Source organism: Anneissia japonica, unplaced genomic scaffold, assembly GCF_011630105.1.
Source record: "Anneissia japonica isolate Jap-2015-1 unplaced genomic scaffold, ASM1163010v1 scaffold287755_len519135_cov135, whole genome shotgun sequence".
Classification (NCBI taxonomy): Eukaryota; Metazoa; Echinodermata; class Crinoidea; order Comatulida; family Comatulidae; genus Anneissia; species Anneissia japonica.
Genome location: NW_022704004.1, coordinates 489,013 through 508,802, shown reverse-complemented (window position 1 = coordinate 508,802; position 19,790 = coordinate 489,013). Strand labels below are relative to the sequence as shown.

Below are 19,790 nucleotides of genomic sequence, written 5' to 3'. Positions count from 1 at the left end.
GACAGTATATATATATATATATATATATTGAAAAAAAAACCTAAAACAGGAGTAACAGGACTGAGAGCCAGAGTGTTTTTCACACTATAGCTAATCCCAGCCAACTAAGGTTCTATATTGGTCTCAAGTATTTGTTTAATTTCTTTTAATTGTATTGTATCCACTTCTTTATGTTATTGGCTGATTAAAGAATAAATGAATGACTGAAAATACATATGCTGAATGGATAGATACATGTCACACAATAATGTTCACATCAAATCATTACTCCTCAATGATTGTTTTTGCGTCCTATGGTACTTTAAATCAATTCACATTTTCCCTTATAAAATTTACTTGATAGGTTTTCAAGGATGCTGAGAGAAATAATAACATTTTAAATGTAATTATCTCCTAAATTATAATATTGTATTATTAATTTTTTTTATTGCTCTTTGATCGTTTTACATCTTGTTTTCTGTACAGCTGAAATCGGTGGCAACATGGGTCTGCTATGCGGCATGAGTATTATCACTGTCATCGAATTTCTGGAATTTGGAATCATTGCTGCGATCCAGCGTTTTTGTCGTGGGAAAAATAACAACGTAACCAATCCCATCAATGTATCGAAAACTAAATAGTAGAAACACGCATATACGTGTGAAGTTACATTTTTGTGGTCAGTGCATTATAGTTAAAAACTTTTTCAATATTGAACTTGCAAGTTTCAATGGAGGAACTTTCTCATTTTTGTAGATTTACCAAGAAAATAATACTAAGTTGGTATTTTTTTTTCAAAATAAAATTTCAATACATGATTGCAGAATTAAATGCAGGGAAGCGAATGAAGGTGGTTAGAAGTGTATGTTGACATAGGCCTATATAGAGCTTTTTTTTGTATTAATTTCTAATGTTTACAATCTTTATCAAAATTCAGAATTGGTCATGGTTTCTACCATTGTGTATAATCTACGATTCTTTTCTTTTAAGCATCGTTGTTAAAATCGTAAACGTATAACTAAGCCAATATTTCCAGCCAAATTTTGATAGATTAATCGGTAATTTGATAGACATTCTTAAAAGGTGCATTGATGTAGGATATTAATGATTTGTTATAATTGGAAGTATTGTATATCTACTTAATTGAATACTAGGGATTGTAAGAGCTTGTAAAGTGTGGTAGTTTAGATTTGGTATTTTGGGACATTATCAACTAAATTTGGTATTAATAATTATATAAACAAGTTGTTTTTATTGGCATAATAGGAAGTAGAAAAAAAAAAGAAAAAAAACTAGCATTAATTTTAAAGTCTTGTGTTTTAATCTATGTTATATTAATACAAGCAGCACGATATGATCAATCGATTTGTAAAACATAATGTGTTGCGGTAGCTGAATGATAATTAATGTTAAGTAATAAAATCTCTAGAATGGATTTTTGGAAACTTTTTTTTCTCAAGCAGTAAATTGAGGTGTTAAAAAAGTATCTTTCATTAAGCCCTGTCTAGACAATGAAAATGTAGTTGACAAAAGCATGTTTGTATTCCTAAAAATGGTGATGATGACATCACATCATGACCATATTATAGGCAAATTACGACTATATGGTATACATCTTTTTTTTTTTCATTTTTTGTCATTGAAAATTTTGGTCGTGTGGACAGAGTTTTAAACTAAACGAGTAAATTTCAATTCCAAAACTTGATATCCGCCATTGGTAAGTTGCCAAATAGACATTGTTTACAATAACAAATGTATAATTATTTCACATAATTTTGCTTTATAAGGATAGTTTTAAAAATTCGGACATTCATACGACGTTAACATTTATTTACCATTGAATGAATGCTTTCACACGGCTATTGTCACTTAGTGTTTGACGATTGTTGAATAAACAAACAGCAGTATGAAAGTTAATCGTAGGCTTTTCAATCTAGTTAAATTGTCCATTTACGTGAAATATCTGTATAAGGTTACCATACCAGAAAATTCACAAAATGATGCAGCACCTTAATCTAGCATGTCTGTAGATAATAGTGCGGAATTTATCAACTAGTTTGTTAATGATACTTCATCTAAATATCACGAGGTCAAATAATTATGGCTTAACTATATATGTGCCGTATTCGACTATTCGTTTCGTTGACACTTTTTCGTTGAGTAATATTTTTATTCTGCTGGTTCGTAAAATAGACTTAATTTAACCTAATTAACGCAAACCAGAGTGCGTTAATCAGCTTTACTTTGCAATAAGATATCCACGTGACGAAAACAAAAATGGCCGATTAGTCAGTTTAGCAACAACATTTTTTCAGGTAATATAATTTAGATTAAATTACAGAAAATAATAATTATAATATTTACCAACATGAAGTAAAAAACATTTGTAGGCTAACAGAATTCAAAAGCTGCATGAAAACATTTTTTTACGAATTATTGCTACAAACTACGCAGCCATTACAAAATAAGTACTATTATCAATTACATTACAAAATTATTATTCACAATTATTTTCTTCTAATTATAAAAAAAAACTAAATAAATCAATAAAAAAAATAATGTTAATATCTACACAATGATTATTGAAATACCGATCAAGCAAACATATTTTAATTACAAAATTAAATATAATTATTTACAAGTTTTAATAAATAGTAATGTTCAATAGAGTCAAACATCTTATTTTATTTTTGTGATTATACTTAATGAATGAATTCATTATTAAACAAACGAACACGAACATAATACGGGCGGATGGACTGACGGCCTGACGGAGATGGGCTGAGGGACGGACGGACAGACGGACGGAAAAACATACAAACAAACAAATAAATAAATACAATTTATCGTACGAGCAGTAAAGTGAGGTGTTAAACAGGTTTTCTTGCATTAAGCCCTGCCTATTTGACAAAAACACGTGGCATTGCTAAACATGCCCATGATGACATCATATCATAACCATATAGACAAATCACAAGCGTATATGGCATAAAACTTTTTTTGTCAAAGAAAATTATCGCCATTGGTAATTTGCCAAATAAACATTATTTACAATAACAATTGTATAATTATTTCACTTGAATTTGCTTTATAAAAATAGTGTAAATTAAAATAATCATTCATTCATACGACCATGATTTGGTTAACATTTATTAACCATTGAATGAATGCTTTCACGGCTAATGTCACGCTTGTTGAATAAAGAAATCGCAGTATGAAAGTTAATTGTAGGCTTTTCAATCTAGTTCAATTTTCCATTTATAAGAAATCAATATCTGTATAAGATTACCAATGCAAGCAAAATCACACAATCATGATGCAGCACCTGAATCTAGCGTGTTTTAGATAGACCTAATAGTGCGGAATTTATAAACCAGTTTGTAAATGAGTCTTCATTGGAATATTACGAGGTCAAATAATTAAGGCTTAACTAACATTGGCCGTATTCGACTATTCGTTTTGTTGACAACAATTTTTCGTTAAGTATTATTTTCTTATGGCTGTTTGTAAAATAGATTTCTTTGACAACCAAAATTAACCTAAACCAGAGTACATTAATCAGCGTTAATTTCCAATAAGCTATCCACTTGACCCAACGAAACATAGTCGATTGTTCAGTTTAGCAACAACGGTTGCATAATATAATTCAGATTTTAATTAGCAATGTTTACTGGTAAAATGTCATCAATAAATACATTTTTTTTGCACATTCTAAATACAAAAATAATAAATGTATGAATCAAGGGACGGATAGATGAATTAATGAATGAACCAACGAACCAACGAAGGAACGAATGGATGGATGGATGGATGAACGGAAGGACGGACAGGACAGGACGGACGGATGCATGAATGTACGGACGTATTTTTGGATGGATGCATGAAAGAACGGACGTACCGTCGGACGGAAGGTCAAACAAACAAACAAAAAAATAAATAAATTTATTTCTAGATGCATATGTACTTCACGAAGTCTTTACCACGTTTGGCACATCATATGTTAATGAAATACTGTTATCTTAAAATTTAAAGGGGTCAAAGTAAAGTTCTAAAATGAGGTGTTTATTTATCGGACACATAAACAAACATTTTCGGAAACTCTACGTAATACCGCCTTCGGCCATGACGACAGCAACGGCAGAAGCGAGGTGGTGAGGCTGCCGCGACAGCATTGGCAATGGCAGAAAATATCAACAGCAGCGGAATCTGCAGTCTCAAGAACGTAAATAGTTTATAACACGCATGAACATCTTCTTTTTTTTTTTAGCTTTATAAATCGTTTAGAAAGGTTTGTTAGTTAGAGATTAAAAGAATAATAATAACAGGTCTGAGCAACTAATACAGCTCCCCATCTCACGAAGTTAATATAATTCCATATTTCATCTTATTTGATGACTTGAAAACACTTAATCGGGGCAAGTCTTTTTACAGAAATCCGTCATTTTTCAGTGTTTGTACCCAGAGAAAACCTAAAAGTTTCAAAGGGCGCGGTAAACGCAAAATTCGAAGGACTGAAATTGTGATTGATATTGGTAACAACAACAAGTCTAGACTTAGGTATTGGCCTAAGCGTAACTGTAAAAGTGTTTGTGAGCGGAATAACAAGGGAACAGTGAATTTACACTGTTCCCTATAATAACCTAGTGACAATTAACCACTACATTCTGGATTACTTGTTACTTGTGTAGCGCTTTTCTTTTCAGTTACAAAACGCTTTAAGCGACTCTCCACAATATGTCAAAAAAGGGAAAAAAATCCCCCTAAGTAAAGCTTGCATAGAACCAAACCAATTCAAAGTGAGGTAACTTAACTAATGGAATAAAGCAGTAGAAGAATAATAAAACAAAGAAAACAATAAACTAATACGATCGAGCAAGTTGAGAGAACTATTGAAATATGTGTGTTTTAAGATGGCCTTTGAACTGGCCTAAGCGAATTACAATGAGTTGGGTTGAATAGCTTGGTGGTTAAGATGCTTGATTTCCAATCCCAGGGTCATGGGTTCAATTCCTGTCAGTTGCAGGACTTTTTCTCACGACCAAAACAACTCCACTCCTAAACCTCATATTCAGTTTGTGTAAAACATCATGTGTGTATGTTTATCTTGTGTGTCGTGTACTGTTTTATGTGTACTGGGCCCTTTGGGAGAACAGTAATTTGTTACTGAAGAGGAAACCCAGTATAAAGAACAAATAAATATCTTAAATAATTAGGTAGACCATTCCAAAGTTTGGGCAGCAATTGGAGGGAATAAATTGTCACCAATACATTCATGGTAGACCGGTCGAACAAGTTGGATGGAGTTGGAAGATCTTGTTAGGCCAGAAAGGGATTTGAAAACAAAGAGGAGTTGGAATTTAATTATTTCCTGTACAGGCAACCAAAGAAGATCACGAATAAAGGGAGATGTATAAGTACGTGATTTACAAGAAAAAATTAGTCTAGCTGCAAAATTTTGAAGTTTCTGAAGGGTGTATAAATCTCTTTAAAAAACCACTTTGCAGTGAATTGCAGTAGTCCAGTCTTGAAAGAACCAGTGCCCTCACAGCAGCATGGCAAGTATCCCTACCTATGAACTTTCTGATTCTCAATAAGTTTCCTAGATGGAACTTAACAGCCTTACTAACATTTGATACTGCTAACGAGTCAAAAGTCACACCAAGAGTGCGGACACTTCCGGAAGAATAATTAATGGTGTCCCCTATCAGCAGGCTTATACCTTTAACATGATCAATGGAAAGATGACACTTAGAGGCACAAATCAAAAACTCGGTCTGATTTTTGTTCAGCTTCAGTTTGTTGCCTAACAACAACTGCTGAATATTAGCAGCACAGAGGGATAAGGTCTGTAAAGTTGAGAGAGTGCTGCTAGCATTGCTGAGGTTAAAAGTTACATAAGTTGAAGATCATCGGCTTAAAAGTGGAATTGAAAGCCATAATGCCTGATTGTCTTTTTCAAAACTTTTCCTCGTCATTGCTCGCTCTATTAGAAACAAACTTGACAAATTTGAATTGACGATTAAGAAATACAATGTTGATGTATCCGTCCTGACTGAGACAAGGCTCGGTGATTCAGAGATCTATTTCGCTAACACTTCTGGTTATCAGAATTACACTAAAAATAGGTGCAACAGGAAAGGTGGTGGTGTGTCGATATTTAATTGCGATGGAATTACCTTCAAACTTTACAGTGCCCACTATATTTGTAATTGTAACTGCATTTTGATATGAGCAGCCTTACTGATGCGTTGATTGACCACATCGTCGATACTGATGATGACATTCGTACAAGTGATTTTACTGCTCCCACTCGAGTAATGGGAGACTTTAACAACATTGATCTAGCTGATTTTGAACCTAATGTTTAATTAACTCAATTTGTTAACCTTGCAAACAAAAAATAATTCCTTATTAGATTTAATTGTCTTCATTACACAAATCTGTACAATTCTCCAGAGAGATTGGCACCTTAGCCGTAGCGATCACAATAAAAGCAAGTCTGCGTCTGTAACCGTATCGTCACTCCTTGGTATTTCCTTTTGAACAGTGGATTACAACCTACGACTGGCAAAATGTTCCATGATAACAGTAGTCTTCGCAACCTGGTAAATAACGCTATTTCTCATGAAAAAAGAGAATCACTATTGTAAATCTCTAATGAATCTTAAGTGTACTAACCCTACCAAGTGTCATAAAGAATAAAACAATAATAATAGCAAGACTACCAATTCTAATAATACTATACCTGGTTGTTCTAAAGATGACGTTACTAATATTATTAATAAAAATTTCTCTAGTATTTGTAAATCAATTGCTCCACTCAATTTACATTATCTACCCGCTTATTTACCAGCCACTCGACCGACGCCTTTAATTTAAGTTGGGCAAGTTCATTTTGTTGCAATTTTATCTTCGTTTCTCATTAAAGCAATGGGGAAAAGTCCTGTGTTCTGTTGTTCAAACAGACATAGTAAGTCTAGTTATTATTGTTATTATCAAAATTATATTTTATCTTATAAAATGTTTCCTTAATAGCTTAAATTTAAAAATTATAAGGGTGGATATTTTATTGTCAAGACCGTTGAGTCATTTGAGTTTCCATTGCCTAATCATGCTTAGAGAATTTGGAGTATTACGGTATCTAAATATATTTTAATTTAGATATTACTTCAAATTTTCTCCCTCCCCGCCCCCGCCCCCACCACTCAACTTAACTCAAGTTGTTAACCTTGCAAACAAAAAAGAATTCCTTATTAGATTTAATTGTTTTCATTACACAAATCTGTACAATTCTCCAGAGAGATTGGCACCTTAGCCGTAGCGATCACAATATAAGCAAGTCTGTGTCTGTAACCATATCGAAACTCCTTGGTATTTCCTTTTGAACAGTGGATTACAACCTACGACTGGCAAAATGTTCTTGATTACAAGGAGTAGTCTTAGCAACCTGGTAAATAACGCTATTTCTCATGAAAAAAGAGAATCACTATTGTAAATCTCTATTGATTCTTAAGTGTACTAACCCTACCAAGTGTCATAAAGAATAAAACAATAATAATAGCAAGACTACCAATTCTAATATTACTATACCTGGTTGTTCTAAAGATGACCTTACTAATTTTATTAATACAAATTTCTCTAGTATTTGTAATTCAATTGCTTCACTCAAGGACGTAGCCAGGATTTTGAAAGGGGGGAGCCGTTATGCGAATTACGTATGCCCCCGGCGGGGTCAAGGGGGCGAATCCCCCTGTGAAGTAGCGCACTTTGAACGTTCTTAGGACTGTTTGAGAGGATAAAGTGAAAATTGCAATAGACGCATTATAAATAAGATAAAAAAAATAATTATATAATAAATCAACAGTGGCAGATCCAGGAATTCGAAAGAGAGGTGAACCAGGGAGGGACTTTCACAGACCGAGGAACCACCCACCTCAGCTCCACCATGGTTGAGGCTGAGGAAAGAAAATTTATGATTAGGGCATCTCTAGATGGCCGGAAATTACACTCTCGCATTTCAATTTGAATATACTCTCGCACTTCAATTTGAATATATTTTTCTTTTTTTTCCCTTAAAAAATGAAGGGGGGGGGGGCCTTGAATCCACTTGTGCTTAAAACATTCTTTATCCAGAATAGTCATAATCACGAAAAATGGACATGAAAAACCAGATCACATCCTAAAAACAAACAGCAGTCACTAAGACATACATCAGGAGCCGACTCGATGGGGTTTAATGTCATACCCAGGGAAGGGCACAGATCTGTTTTGAAAGGTGGAGGGGGATGGCATTTTGTGAGTCGACACCCACCTCAGCCCCACAATGGTTGGAGCTGAGGTGAGAAAATTTAAGGAAATAGCACCTTTCGAGATGGCTGGAAATGACACTTTTATATAGTAAAATTCATCATCATCACATTACCATTATAGTCAAAATGAAACGCCAACAAATTTCTCATGATCTTTTATCAGGGATATACATAATATCCAGGACAACTTAGGCCTAATTATAGCTTACTAAGCTTTAACTATATATACTATATTATGATCAACAAAAAACTTTTTTCGCATTTAGCACAATTTTCTTCACTTTTTATTGTTATTAATATTAATATCAATTATTACTATCGTCATCATCATCATTGTTATTATTATTATTATTACTATTAGTAGTAGTATTATTAAACAAACATTTAAAGAAACTTGCAAAAGGATAAAGTCGAAATTGAACCACAGTATCGCATTTCTATCTTAAAAGACCTGGCCTGAGATTTATGGATTTAAGATTTTTTTAATCACGCTTAGGCCTATGTGTTCTATAAGGCCTATGTATAACGTGTACTGATGCATATTTACATGTTTAGAAGTATTCATTTTGAGTGATCCCAGGAAAGAATTTGTATTGGCTTAAGAATAAGCTTTAAAATTTTAACACTGTGTACAAAGGGGGGGGGGAAGCCGCGGCTCCCACGGCTCCCCCCTGGATACGTCCCTGGCTCCACTCAATTTACATTATCTACCCGCTTATTTACCAGCCACTCGACCGCCGCCTTTTGTTGGGCAAGTTCAGCGAGCTCTTGATAAACTTGTTCCTTACAAGGCTGGTCACGCCGACAAACCTCCTATTAGATTATATAAAGAATTTGCTCCTTGGCTTGGGAGTTATGTCAACTTGTGTACCATTGACTTCACAAAGGCGTTTGATCGTGTCGATCACAATGCTGTGGTTAGAAATTTAATTCATCTTCGGGTGATATCGTCCATAATTCCTATCGTCTGTAGCTTCTTACTGGGTGGTCTTCTAACACAAAATTTGCAAGAATCAAGTCAACATACATGTCACTGTCCTGTGGTGTCCCCCAAGTAACACTATTTGGTCCAGTGTTACTCTTGCGGCATTAAGTATGCTAGTGTCGTTTGCTGCAGATGATGGAAATAACAATGTTTACGATCTCACCCTGGGTGAAACCGTTCATAACGGAGATATGCCTTCCTTGCAGACTACAGTATGTTGGATAATCTAAGAGGTTGGTGTTAATCCAACTATATGATCCCTAATCCCAATAAATGCAATATTTCCTTTGTTAATTTCCTTAAGAATAAACCTGCTGATGTTCCCTACTTTATGTTTTTATCTTGCAGTGTTAGAAATAAATCAATAATTACAAAAAAAAATTGTATATAATTCAATAATAATCATTTTTATATTATTTATATCTTTATGTTTATAGTATTTTGATGACATTAATGACAAGTTTAGGTGTTATAATTAAGCCTAGTAATTTCTTAGTTGATATCTCTTTGAATGTACTTTAAATGTTTTGTCCTTTCTTGGTTTAATCTTGTATACATATAAAATTTCCAATAAAATTATATATATATTTTTTGTAAGTACACTCATTTCAACCCTTGGCTGGTGTTTGTACATTTTTATATTATACCTCAATGAATTAAAACATAAATAATTTGAGGGGAAAATAATGACATACTGTCGTTTATTACTGAATCTTTAACGGGTGCGACCACATGTCACTGTTTACTTCCGCATTCCCTAGCCCTTTCTGCCAGTTGTTTTAAATGGAACGCCAAAAGAGCAACATTAAACGTGCGTACTTTTGCATATGGCTATATATGGAACACTAAAAGAGAAACTTTCAAACTTTTTAAGCACACTCGGTATTTGTTACTATTATTACTACTATTATTATTATCATTATCATTGTTATTATTATTAATATTGTTGTCAATTGTTATTGTTATTATTATTTTATTTTAAGTGTTATTATTAGGCCTACCCTTAATGTTAACTATTGTATAATTACTGCTTACTGTCATTATTGTTATTATGTTATTATCATTTATTATTATTATTATTATTATTATTATTATTATTATTATTATTATTATTATTATTTATATTATTATTATTATTAGTGTTGTTGTTGTTGTCATTATTGTAATTATTTAATAACAGTAACAATAACATTGTTACTGTTACTGTTATTGTTTTTGTTATTATTTTACTATTATTGTTCTTATTATTATTTTATTGTTATTGTTATAGTTGTTATTATTGTTATATATTATTGTTATTATTATTTTATAATTGCTATTAATGTTATAGTTAATATTTGTGCTATTATGTCTTACTGTGTATTTGCTTTTAATACTTTTGCTTTTGACGAAACAGACCAATTGGTAGATAGAATATTTTTTTCAATAAACCTACCATATCAAAATATTACTTACCAAATGAATTCAAGGAGAAGTTGAACAATATTGAATATAAAAATATTGATTCTATTTTAATATTATTGTATTAATTTATAAAATTTTAATTTTGATATTATTTCGGTAACAAAAACTTTGAATGGATTTAAATAGCCCTCTCATTCACATTCCAAACTATTCTACAATATTTAAACCTCGTTCCTATAAATGTGGAGGAGTACATATTTTTATTACCAACAATATTAGTTACAAAATTAGTAATGATTTAATACCATCCCAATATTTTGTGAATCTAAATTTATTGAATTAATTACAAACAAACATAACCTAATAATGGTACTATTATAGTATTGATTCATTCAGCATCAATGATGTCGCTTTTTTTTTATGATCACAGCCTATCAACCATTGTCATATTTTCAATATCAGTAATACATGCAAACCAAATAAACCAACAAATAATCATAAACAGCAATCCATAAAAATCAATGAATATAATATCTACAACTTTCAGAATGACCTAAAGGATTAAACAGTTCATTTGAAAATGTCATCAATGCCTCTATGCATATGATTTATTTTTAAATAGGTACTCGTCTTTATATAACACACATAATTCCTTTAACTCAACATAATACTATTAAACATGAACCTAAACTGAAACTATGGGTGACTGGCAGATTGCTAATCTCAATGACATATAAACATAAACTTTATTTTAAAAACCTTCGTCAGCCATTAACTCTAATATTTTAAAATACAAGCATTATCAAAACAAACTAAACGCAAACCTTAAAACCGGCAAAAGAAATTATTATTCTGACATTTTTAGCAAATTATAATCCAACATCAAATGTACCGGGCGTGTTATTAATTCCCTTCTTAAATCATCTTCAAACAATAATAAATCATCATTTGGCATTGGGATTATGGTGTATGACGAACTAACAAAAGATCCCTTAAAAGTTGTAAACTTATTAAACAATCACTTTACAAATATAGGCCTTAAACTTGCTATAGAAATTAACAATAATTCTTTTAAATATCCACCGATTACTAATTCATTCTTTCTTTCTCCAGTTTGTGAAGACGAAGTGGTTAAGATTCATGCTCCGGGCATTGATGACGTGGTAACGTTGTTAAAAAAAAATCTATTGGTACTGGTATGGGCATTTATAATGCGCCACTTCCTTGTCGTTATAAAGTGCAGTTCTTTTTTCCTGGTCATTGGGTTGATATGCTTTTTAAGTGTTGCTGCTGGTAATCAACAGGCAACCCCATCAGGTACTTATTTATACTCCTGGGTGGAGAGAGGCAATGCGGATAAAGTGCCTTGCTCAAGGACAGAAGCGAAATGCACAGTGAGGTATTGAAAGCCAGACCTTGAGGTTGGGAAACCAAACATATTTTGAAAAAAGGGCAATAAAACTGAACACAACAATTACAGTCCAATTTACATTCTTCCATTTTTTTAAGGTCCTTAAACAAATTTTTATGATCGTACTTATGATTTTATTAGCAAATATGATATTTTTTATTTAGGCAGCTTGGTTTTAGAAACAAAATATCCACTTCTTCTGCCTTAACTGATATTACTAATTAAATAAATGATGCAATTCAAAATAAATCATTTTCATCCGGACTATTTATCGATCTGTCTAAAGCACTGTTTGTTTCTTTGTTTGTTTTTTATGTGTTTTGAAATTTACTATTATCATAGTTTATATTATTTGGCTAGTCGGACACATTAAGTTTTAGCTGATCTTTTCAACCAAAACCGAATTTACCTTTTGGACTGTTGCCTGTTTCATCGTTAACATGTTAATTACTATTACTCAATTTAATTATCATTTTTTACTGTGTTCAAAGAAAAGATGATAGAAATAAAATATTGTTAAAATGAAAAAATAAAAAAAGAAAAGTGTTCAAGTACAGTCGTTTAACAAACACAGTCGATTTTCATAAAGCACAGTTGGTTTTCAGTTTCTTAATGAATTCGAGTAAAATTTTGCTTTAGCTGCACCTGACCAATTCTCTCATCTCATTTTAGTGGTTTCTAAATATTTTTATGTTATGAAAAATAATATGAAACTGCTATCAGAAACTGTACCTGAACTCAACACTAATTATCTACGTCAATTTTACGACTGCATTTCTGACATTACGTAAACAAAATAACTGAGAGAGATAACATGATACATGCAACCTATCTTTTAGTGGTCATATTTTTTTTCTTTTCTTATTATTATTATTATTGTATTATTATTATTATTATTATTATTTATATTTATTTTTTATAATTCTATAAAAAAAATATATAATTCTTATTATTGGTAATAATTATTATATTTAGTAATATTCATAATAACTAATTATGTAATATTACTATTAGTATTATTAATTAGTATAGGATTATTACTACTATCGTTATAATTATTATTATTATTAATATTTATGTATTTATCATCATTTTATTTAAATTTATCATTACTAACAATTGTGTAGTGTGATAAGCCTACCATTCTAAATAATCAAATAGTAAGGTCAAGTTCGTCAAAGTCAATACTTCTTAACTGTTAATGATACCATGTACATTAATCCTGTTTAGCCTTCATCCTACCAAGTACAAATACAGTGTTCCAATGATTTTTGTTATCAACTCGCCATATTTCGACTTCATAATCGCATCACACTATACATTAGGCCGATACATTGCCTTCCATAGTCTGTTACAGTATATCAAACACATTGTAAAAAAAAAATATCGGATACGACGAAATCGAAAACATCGCTCTACTCAAATTAGAAAAAGGTAGGTAAAAATAGAAATAATTATTTCTGATTCTGCATCTTTTTTTTTTTCATTTTTTTTTCTAAAGTGCTTGATTACATGATACAGTTTTTGAAGGCAAGTGTATAATATTGGTTTTTCATAGGTACAGTTATAACGATAGCAGTTTATAGTTACCGAATTAACAAAGCTAATACTTAATAATACTTAAGTATTATTTTTGTTATATACTGTAATTATAAACTGTTATCGTCATAACTGAAAAGTTATTCTAATCGGATTTTAATTGCAAAATAAAGCCTCACTGGCCAAGTTGGCGTATGCATAGGCAGTTATAAGGTCCCGGTTTACAATGCCAGTTAGAGCAACATTTTCACACTTGCAGATCAGTAGCGTGTCCAGGTGTCTTGATGTGGGGAAGCTGATGGGGGCGCAAAGGTGAAGTTTTGAGCTGATCAGTTGAGTGGGAGTAAACTGGCAAAACAAGGTGACTTTAGGTGCTTTTTTTACACCTTGATCGTGATCTTTAAGAGGCGCCTGAGGCGCCTCTCGCGCACACCCATAGATACACCACTGTTGCAGATACCTCTTCTTTAAGGTATAAACATGTTTATTTATGTTATGGTCTAGATCATTTATATACGGTACGGTACGGTATTATAATAATAATATTAATAAAAATAATAATAATAATAATAATAATAATAATAATAATAATAATAATAATAATAATAATAATAATAATAATAATAATAATAATATAATAATAATAATAATCAATCAACAATTAATCAATCTGATTATTTATAATACTAATAAACGGAAAATAGTTTTTTACTTTATTTTAACATCAGTTTTACTTCTCATTATGTCAATGTAGGAAAAGCCCAATGTGTTGTAGCGAAGAAAAAAAAAAGTATCAGTCATTTATGCTGGGGACCAGGAAGCCGTTAAGAATCCTCGGTGGCGGTTACGTACATGACATTTTTTTCTGATTTTTTCTTTTTTTTTCCCCTTTTTTTTGTGAATTTTATTAGTTATTTGATATTCTATTGTGACTTCATAACTTTTCTAATGTCAAAGTCGACGTTGCTTTCACAATCACAATATAATCCAAGCATCATGAGGGTAGGCCTATACATAATGAGGCACAGAATTTTCCTTTGTCAGATAAATAATAAATTATTAGTAAAGTAAGCAACACAATAAATAGGCCGGCCGAAAGAAAATAATATGAGTAGATCATATGTCTTGTGCAGAGACATGTTCACTTCAACAGAGTTGAATCTTCCTAGAACTAAATTTGGATAATCGTAGGCCTACATGCTTTATCAACCAGAAAGCTGGTGAAAAGTGATTCTACATAGAGCCAGCAAGTTTGTCAGTAGGTTTAAGCATTAATGCCTACGTGTAAATAATAATAATAATTATTATTATTAATAAAATCATTATATATAATGAAGATGATATTTGTGATAATGATAATATTAATAATGATGGTAAAGATAATAACAATAATTATATAATACTAAAAACATTAATATGATTTAAATCAATAACTCATAATATTATATTTTAATAAGCTAAACGACTCGAATGAAACTGATATTGAAGGAGTAAAGTCTTAACATTAAAGCAAGCTTATTTATTGTCAGTGTTACCTATCACCGTTAATCGTTGATTGCGCTAATGATTAGAAAATAATCATTTTTTTAGTGTAGGTCTACCTCTGTTTATTCTAAACTAAAGTATATCAATTTTTTTCAGATTTGTAATTTCATTTTTTTTTCATTTATTCGGGCAACTACTTTATTCAACCAATCAGGCCACCGGCCCATAAGGCCATAAATATTATTTTATAAAACTAAAGCATTAACATGATCATTTTTACTTAGATGTCTTATATCAATTTCAAAAGACATTTATTTACTTTCATAAAACAAAATAAAATATACAATGCCATATGATTTAAGATAAAACGGAAAACAAGCTAAGTAAAAAGGCATGATTCCGAGAAGATAAAGATCTTGTGCTGGGCACGCCTTAAAGGAAATAAAAGTCGAAACAAACATATAAAGGAAATCAAAGAACAAACAACAATTGAACGAATGAATGAATGGATGGGTGGATTGATGGACTGGTAGGCAAAAGGCCGGGTGGCGAAAGGCCGGCTGGCACAGGCCAGGTGACAACAAGCAGCAAACCCTATTTGTTAATGACTTACTAGTAAAGAATAAATACCGTTTTTCAATAGTAAAGTGCATATCAAATTCCATAAATGATTCCTTCCATATTGATTGCTTAAAATTTGATTATAGTTTTTCTTTTTATCTTATAGAGTAATGTAATGAACCACATTTGCTGTAGGTAAAAATATATATATATAATGCGATTTATCCATGTATTTTGTTTTAGGTTCGGCTGTCGTATTTGGCGAAACGATAGACATTTGTTCACAACATCAAACGTGTCAAGGTAGATGTGGAAACCCACCGACTAATGGATCTGTGTGCAACTGTGATTCACATTGCCAACTTTATGGTGACTGTTGTTATGACTACTGGACAAATTGCGCAGTTAAAAACACTCTAAGTCCCTCTCAATCGTTCTGGGATCGTACAGTGTGTAGAGACTCCTATCGATTTTACCTGATCTCTAAATGCAGTCCAAATACCATTGATTATGTCAATTGGTCAAAATGTGAGAAACCAAATCCAGACGATCTCCTTCAGAAAATCCCAGTCAGTGATTCATTTAATTGCTGCGAAGCAGCCAATTCATATTCTTGACAGCAATTTGACCTCTGAAAGATAAGATTTTCTTTATTGTCACGTTTACAATGAAGTATACATGAAATTTTTCCTGTTGACACTTGAAATCTTAACTACTAGATAAAAACATACATAAGGCGAAATAAAAAAATAAGTTACGTTATCACAAAACCATTTTACATATATACAGGTCGTTCAAGCAAATAAATATGGATTATCTTTTTTGAGTTATGTAAGTGGATGGAATTATGCACAAATGATTTTCTGCATCTATTTGTTTTATATTTCATAGGAAGTAGTCGGCCAGATCTACAGATAATGAGCTCCTTATGTAGCGGATGGAAGTTGTCTTCTAGAATTTTCTTTAAATGAGTAATGGCCTCTCTCTCATAGACATCTTCAACCTTATTTACATCATTTTCAATCAACTTGCGGGCATTTTTTGTGATTTGATCAATTTTCATCTTATTGTACTCAGTAAGGCTGTTGTACCATGCTACACATCCATACGATAGCACACTTGTTTGATAGCACACTTGTTTTGTTTGTCAAAAAACAAGGGCCTAAGACGACTAAAAAGCTCACACTTGCGATGTCTTGCACTTGTGCTCAAATAACACGCTGGCTCGCACTTTGGCAACACTCTTTGGCAGTCAACTCGCCCCTAGAAAACCCGCCCTTGGAAACTTGCCCCATAAAAAAAATGTACACTTCCTAGACCATGCAGTCTTCAAAATAAAAATTGTAACCTTTGGTAATCAACTACGTAACATTTTCCACATACATAGACATTTTTGAAACTTTATTAAAAACAACCTAAACCATAATTCACCACTATAGACACAAAAATGAAAAATTACGACTTTGTTACCCAATGAGAAGTGTTGTAATATAGACAATGGGTCGTGTCTCATATTATTTGTTACATTTTTATTATTCATTATTTTCACTTGACTCGCATAAATAATTTTGTTCGAAGAACATTTATATGCAGTTGTACTTCGCAGCACTTCACTTGCAATTTGCAATTTCTAGTATAGCTTATTATAATGTGTGCTCTTTGTAATGGAGTGTCTGTATTGGATGTCGTAGCCTGGGAAATAACAGCCCAATGCAGATATGCTAATATAGGGTACTATAACAGCCATTTACTAACAACAACAATGGCTCCAACAACTCGGATAAGTTTTCGAAATATTCTTTCTGATATAGATCGTGCAGAAAAATGTTATTATGAGTATCAACCTGTTGGAAATCTAAGTAAGCAACACTGTTCAAATGAATATGGATTTACGCATTGCCCAATGCACTATGCAGATGAAGAAGTGGCCAATTATTGCAAAATGTATAGGGCACCTGTGCACAAAAATGGCGTCGTTTACGCTAATGCACACTGTGCACGTTGTCACGGAATATTAGGCTCTGTTTGTAAAAGTGTAATCCCCGAAATTCCCGACTTTTTAATACCCGAAGGAGAAATTATACCTATTAGTATCTTAGTAGATTTTTCATCTGGTAGTGTTAGCGTTGAATCCCCATCAGAGAAATTCACCAGTGAAAACGTTGATTGTGGATTAGGCCGAGTGTACAACCCATTTAATGACAAATGTATTGAAACTGTCTGCGAGCAGGGCAAAGTCTCTACTGAGATTGGCTGCATTGAATTGATTGAATTCCCTTTTGCAGTAGCTGTACCTGTACCAACAGAGAATCCATCTGGACAAACTATTGAATTTCTATGTTCTTGTAACAGGTCAAGTATTGTACAAGTACGTTATAACGCTAACAATGAATCAATACCAGCAAAATGTATAACTCAGATGACGTCATTAATACAAGGATATGACACATTGTTCGATGTTTATCACTTTGGTACATCAAATTCTTTAATTTTATTCGAAACATCAGAGTACCAGCTACTCAACGAAGTGCATACATTAATTTATCAACAATTCAATAGTAACCACAGAAGTTTGTTGAAAAATATTACATTGACACAGATTTGTGAAAATGAAAATATGATGTCACTAGGTGTTGGGCGCTGTGATAATCGGTTCTTCAATATAAACACGTTAAACGTTACAAAACAAAGTGAAGGGTTCACAGTTACAGACGAAAATAATAATTTCATAATAACAAGTGATTATCAAGTGAAAATGACATACATAATTGCGAGTAATACAACTTTAAGCACACTAAGAATAGCCAACTGTTCATATAGCACAACCTGCCCTCTAGTCGCTCTTGACATAATCGATTTTTATATTTTCAACAATAACACTTGGGTTTACAAACCTACCGATCGTCGATTCAAACATGATGAAATTACAATCATGTTTAATGATACAGTTCTTGTCTGTTCAATTTTCTCACCAAATGGAACAAAAACATCTTCGGTAACGTTTTTTGTTTACGAGGACACCCTACAAGTTGTCAACCTAGTTGGTGTGTTTTGTTCTCTGCTAGGTTTATTTCTGACATTGGTCGTGTATTGTGCCTCCAAGAAACGCGAAATGTATTCTGGTACAATTGTAATAAATATTGCAGTGTCGTTGTTTCTTGCGCAGCTACTGACATTATTTGCGGGAATGGTTACTACTCAATCTAAGCACGCATGTGCTGCTTTTGCAGCGCTTCTGCATTATCATTGACTGGTAGCCTTCATGTGGATGTTTTTGATGTCGCTAATTCTATTTAAATCTTTCCGTTCGTTTAAGTCTTCCCTAGATAGCCGTCATCAGAAGCAGTCTATAAAAAGTTTCGCATTAGGTTTTGGTTGGGGATTTCCTTTTGGATTCGTGGCTATCCTTTTTACTCTTCATTTATGCGATTGCGTAGACTTACCTTTTCATTTTCTGTATGGTGACGATACCGTTTGCTGGATACTTGGCGAGTTTTCTGTGTTCCTATTCCTTGGAATTCCCATGTCTATAATTTTGTTTTTAAACAGTTCTCTGTTCTTAGCCACAGCTTATGGAATTTATCGATCCAAGAAACACTCAAAGGAAATTCTACGTGATTTGAAAAAGAATAATATCATGGAAAGTCTCATCATTTATGCAAAGGTGGATAACTGTAATTTTTATTAGAAATTTTGGAATCTTTAAATTCTATTTTTTATGTGAATTCTGACGATTTACTGATAACTGATCTGTTTTACATTGACATATTCTAATAAAATGATACGGAAATTTAACATGTAACTAATAGAGTAAAGGCAGTCGGTATAAATTCAACTGAATAAAAAATACACATTCAGTATAAATCACCATTGTCATCTATAATAATATATTGGTATGGGATAATGCCTACAATAATAATAAATCTGTGATATATATTAAGAATACTAAAAAATAGAAACGAAAAAAACAATAATAATAATAATAATAATAATGATAATAATAATAATAATAATATTCTAAACGTTTAAACTTTTGATCACAACACAAACAAATTTCATTACCGTGAAATTTTCGACCGTAATGCCACGGTCTTCCTCAGCACAATGACTGGAATAT

General features: G+C 32.1%; 2 protein-coding genes and 2 long non-coding RNA genes across 4 annotated transcripts in view; 3 read left to right on the top strand and 1 right to left on the bottom strand.

Moving 5' to 3' along the window:
* Window positions 1–1,891, top strand: part of LOC117104569 (acid-sensing ion channel 1C-like) — a 7,810-nt gene extending 5,919 nt beyond the window's left edge. Inside the window, exon 4 of the mRNA XM_033245422.1 lies at window positions 466–1,891. Within this exon, the coding sequence (XP_033101313.1) occupies window positions 466–620 (155 nt within the window). The 3' untranslated portion in view covers window positions 621–1,891. The remainder of the gene's footprint in view (window positions 1–465) is intronic.
* Window positions 1,892–13,254: 11,363 nt separating this feature from the next.
* On the top strand, window positions 13,255–16,508 carry LOC117104578. Its single transcript, XR_004444781.1, has 3 exons — window positions 13,255–13,522; window positions 13,887–14,099; window positions 15,917–16,508. It is a non-coding gene; the product is annotated as an uncharacterized LOC117104578 (long non-coding RNA).
* On the bottom strand, window positions 16,168–19,769 carry LOC117104579. The gene is made up of 3 exons (XR_004444782.1): window positions 19,736–19,769; window positions 19,117–19,283; window positions 16,168–16,304 (listed from the first exon to the last, which is right to left on the bottom strand). It is a non-coding gene; the product is annotated as an uncharacterized LOC117104579 (long non-coding RNA).
* The window catches only part of LOC117104577, a 5,791-nt gene continuing 3,221 nt past the window's right edge, over window positions 17,221–19,790 (top strand). The window contains 1 exon segment of the mRNA XM_033245431.1: window positions 17,221–19,337. Within this exon segment, the coding sequence (XP_033101322.1) occupies window positions 17,322–19,337 (2,016 nt within the window). The 5' untranslated portion in view covers window positions 17,221–17,321.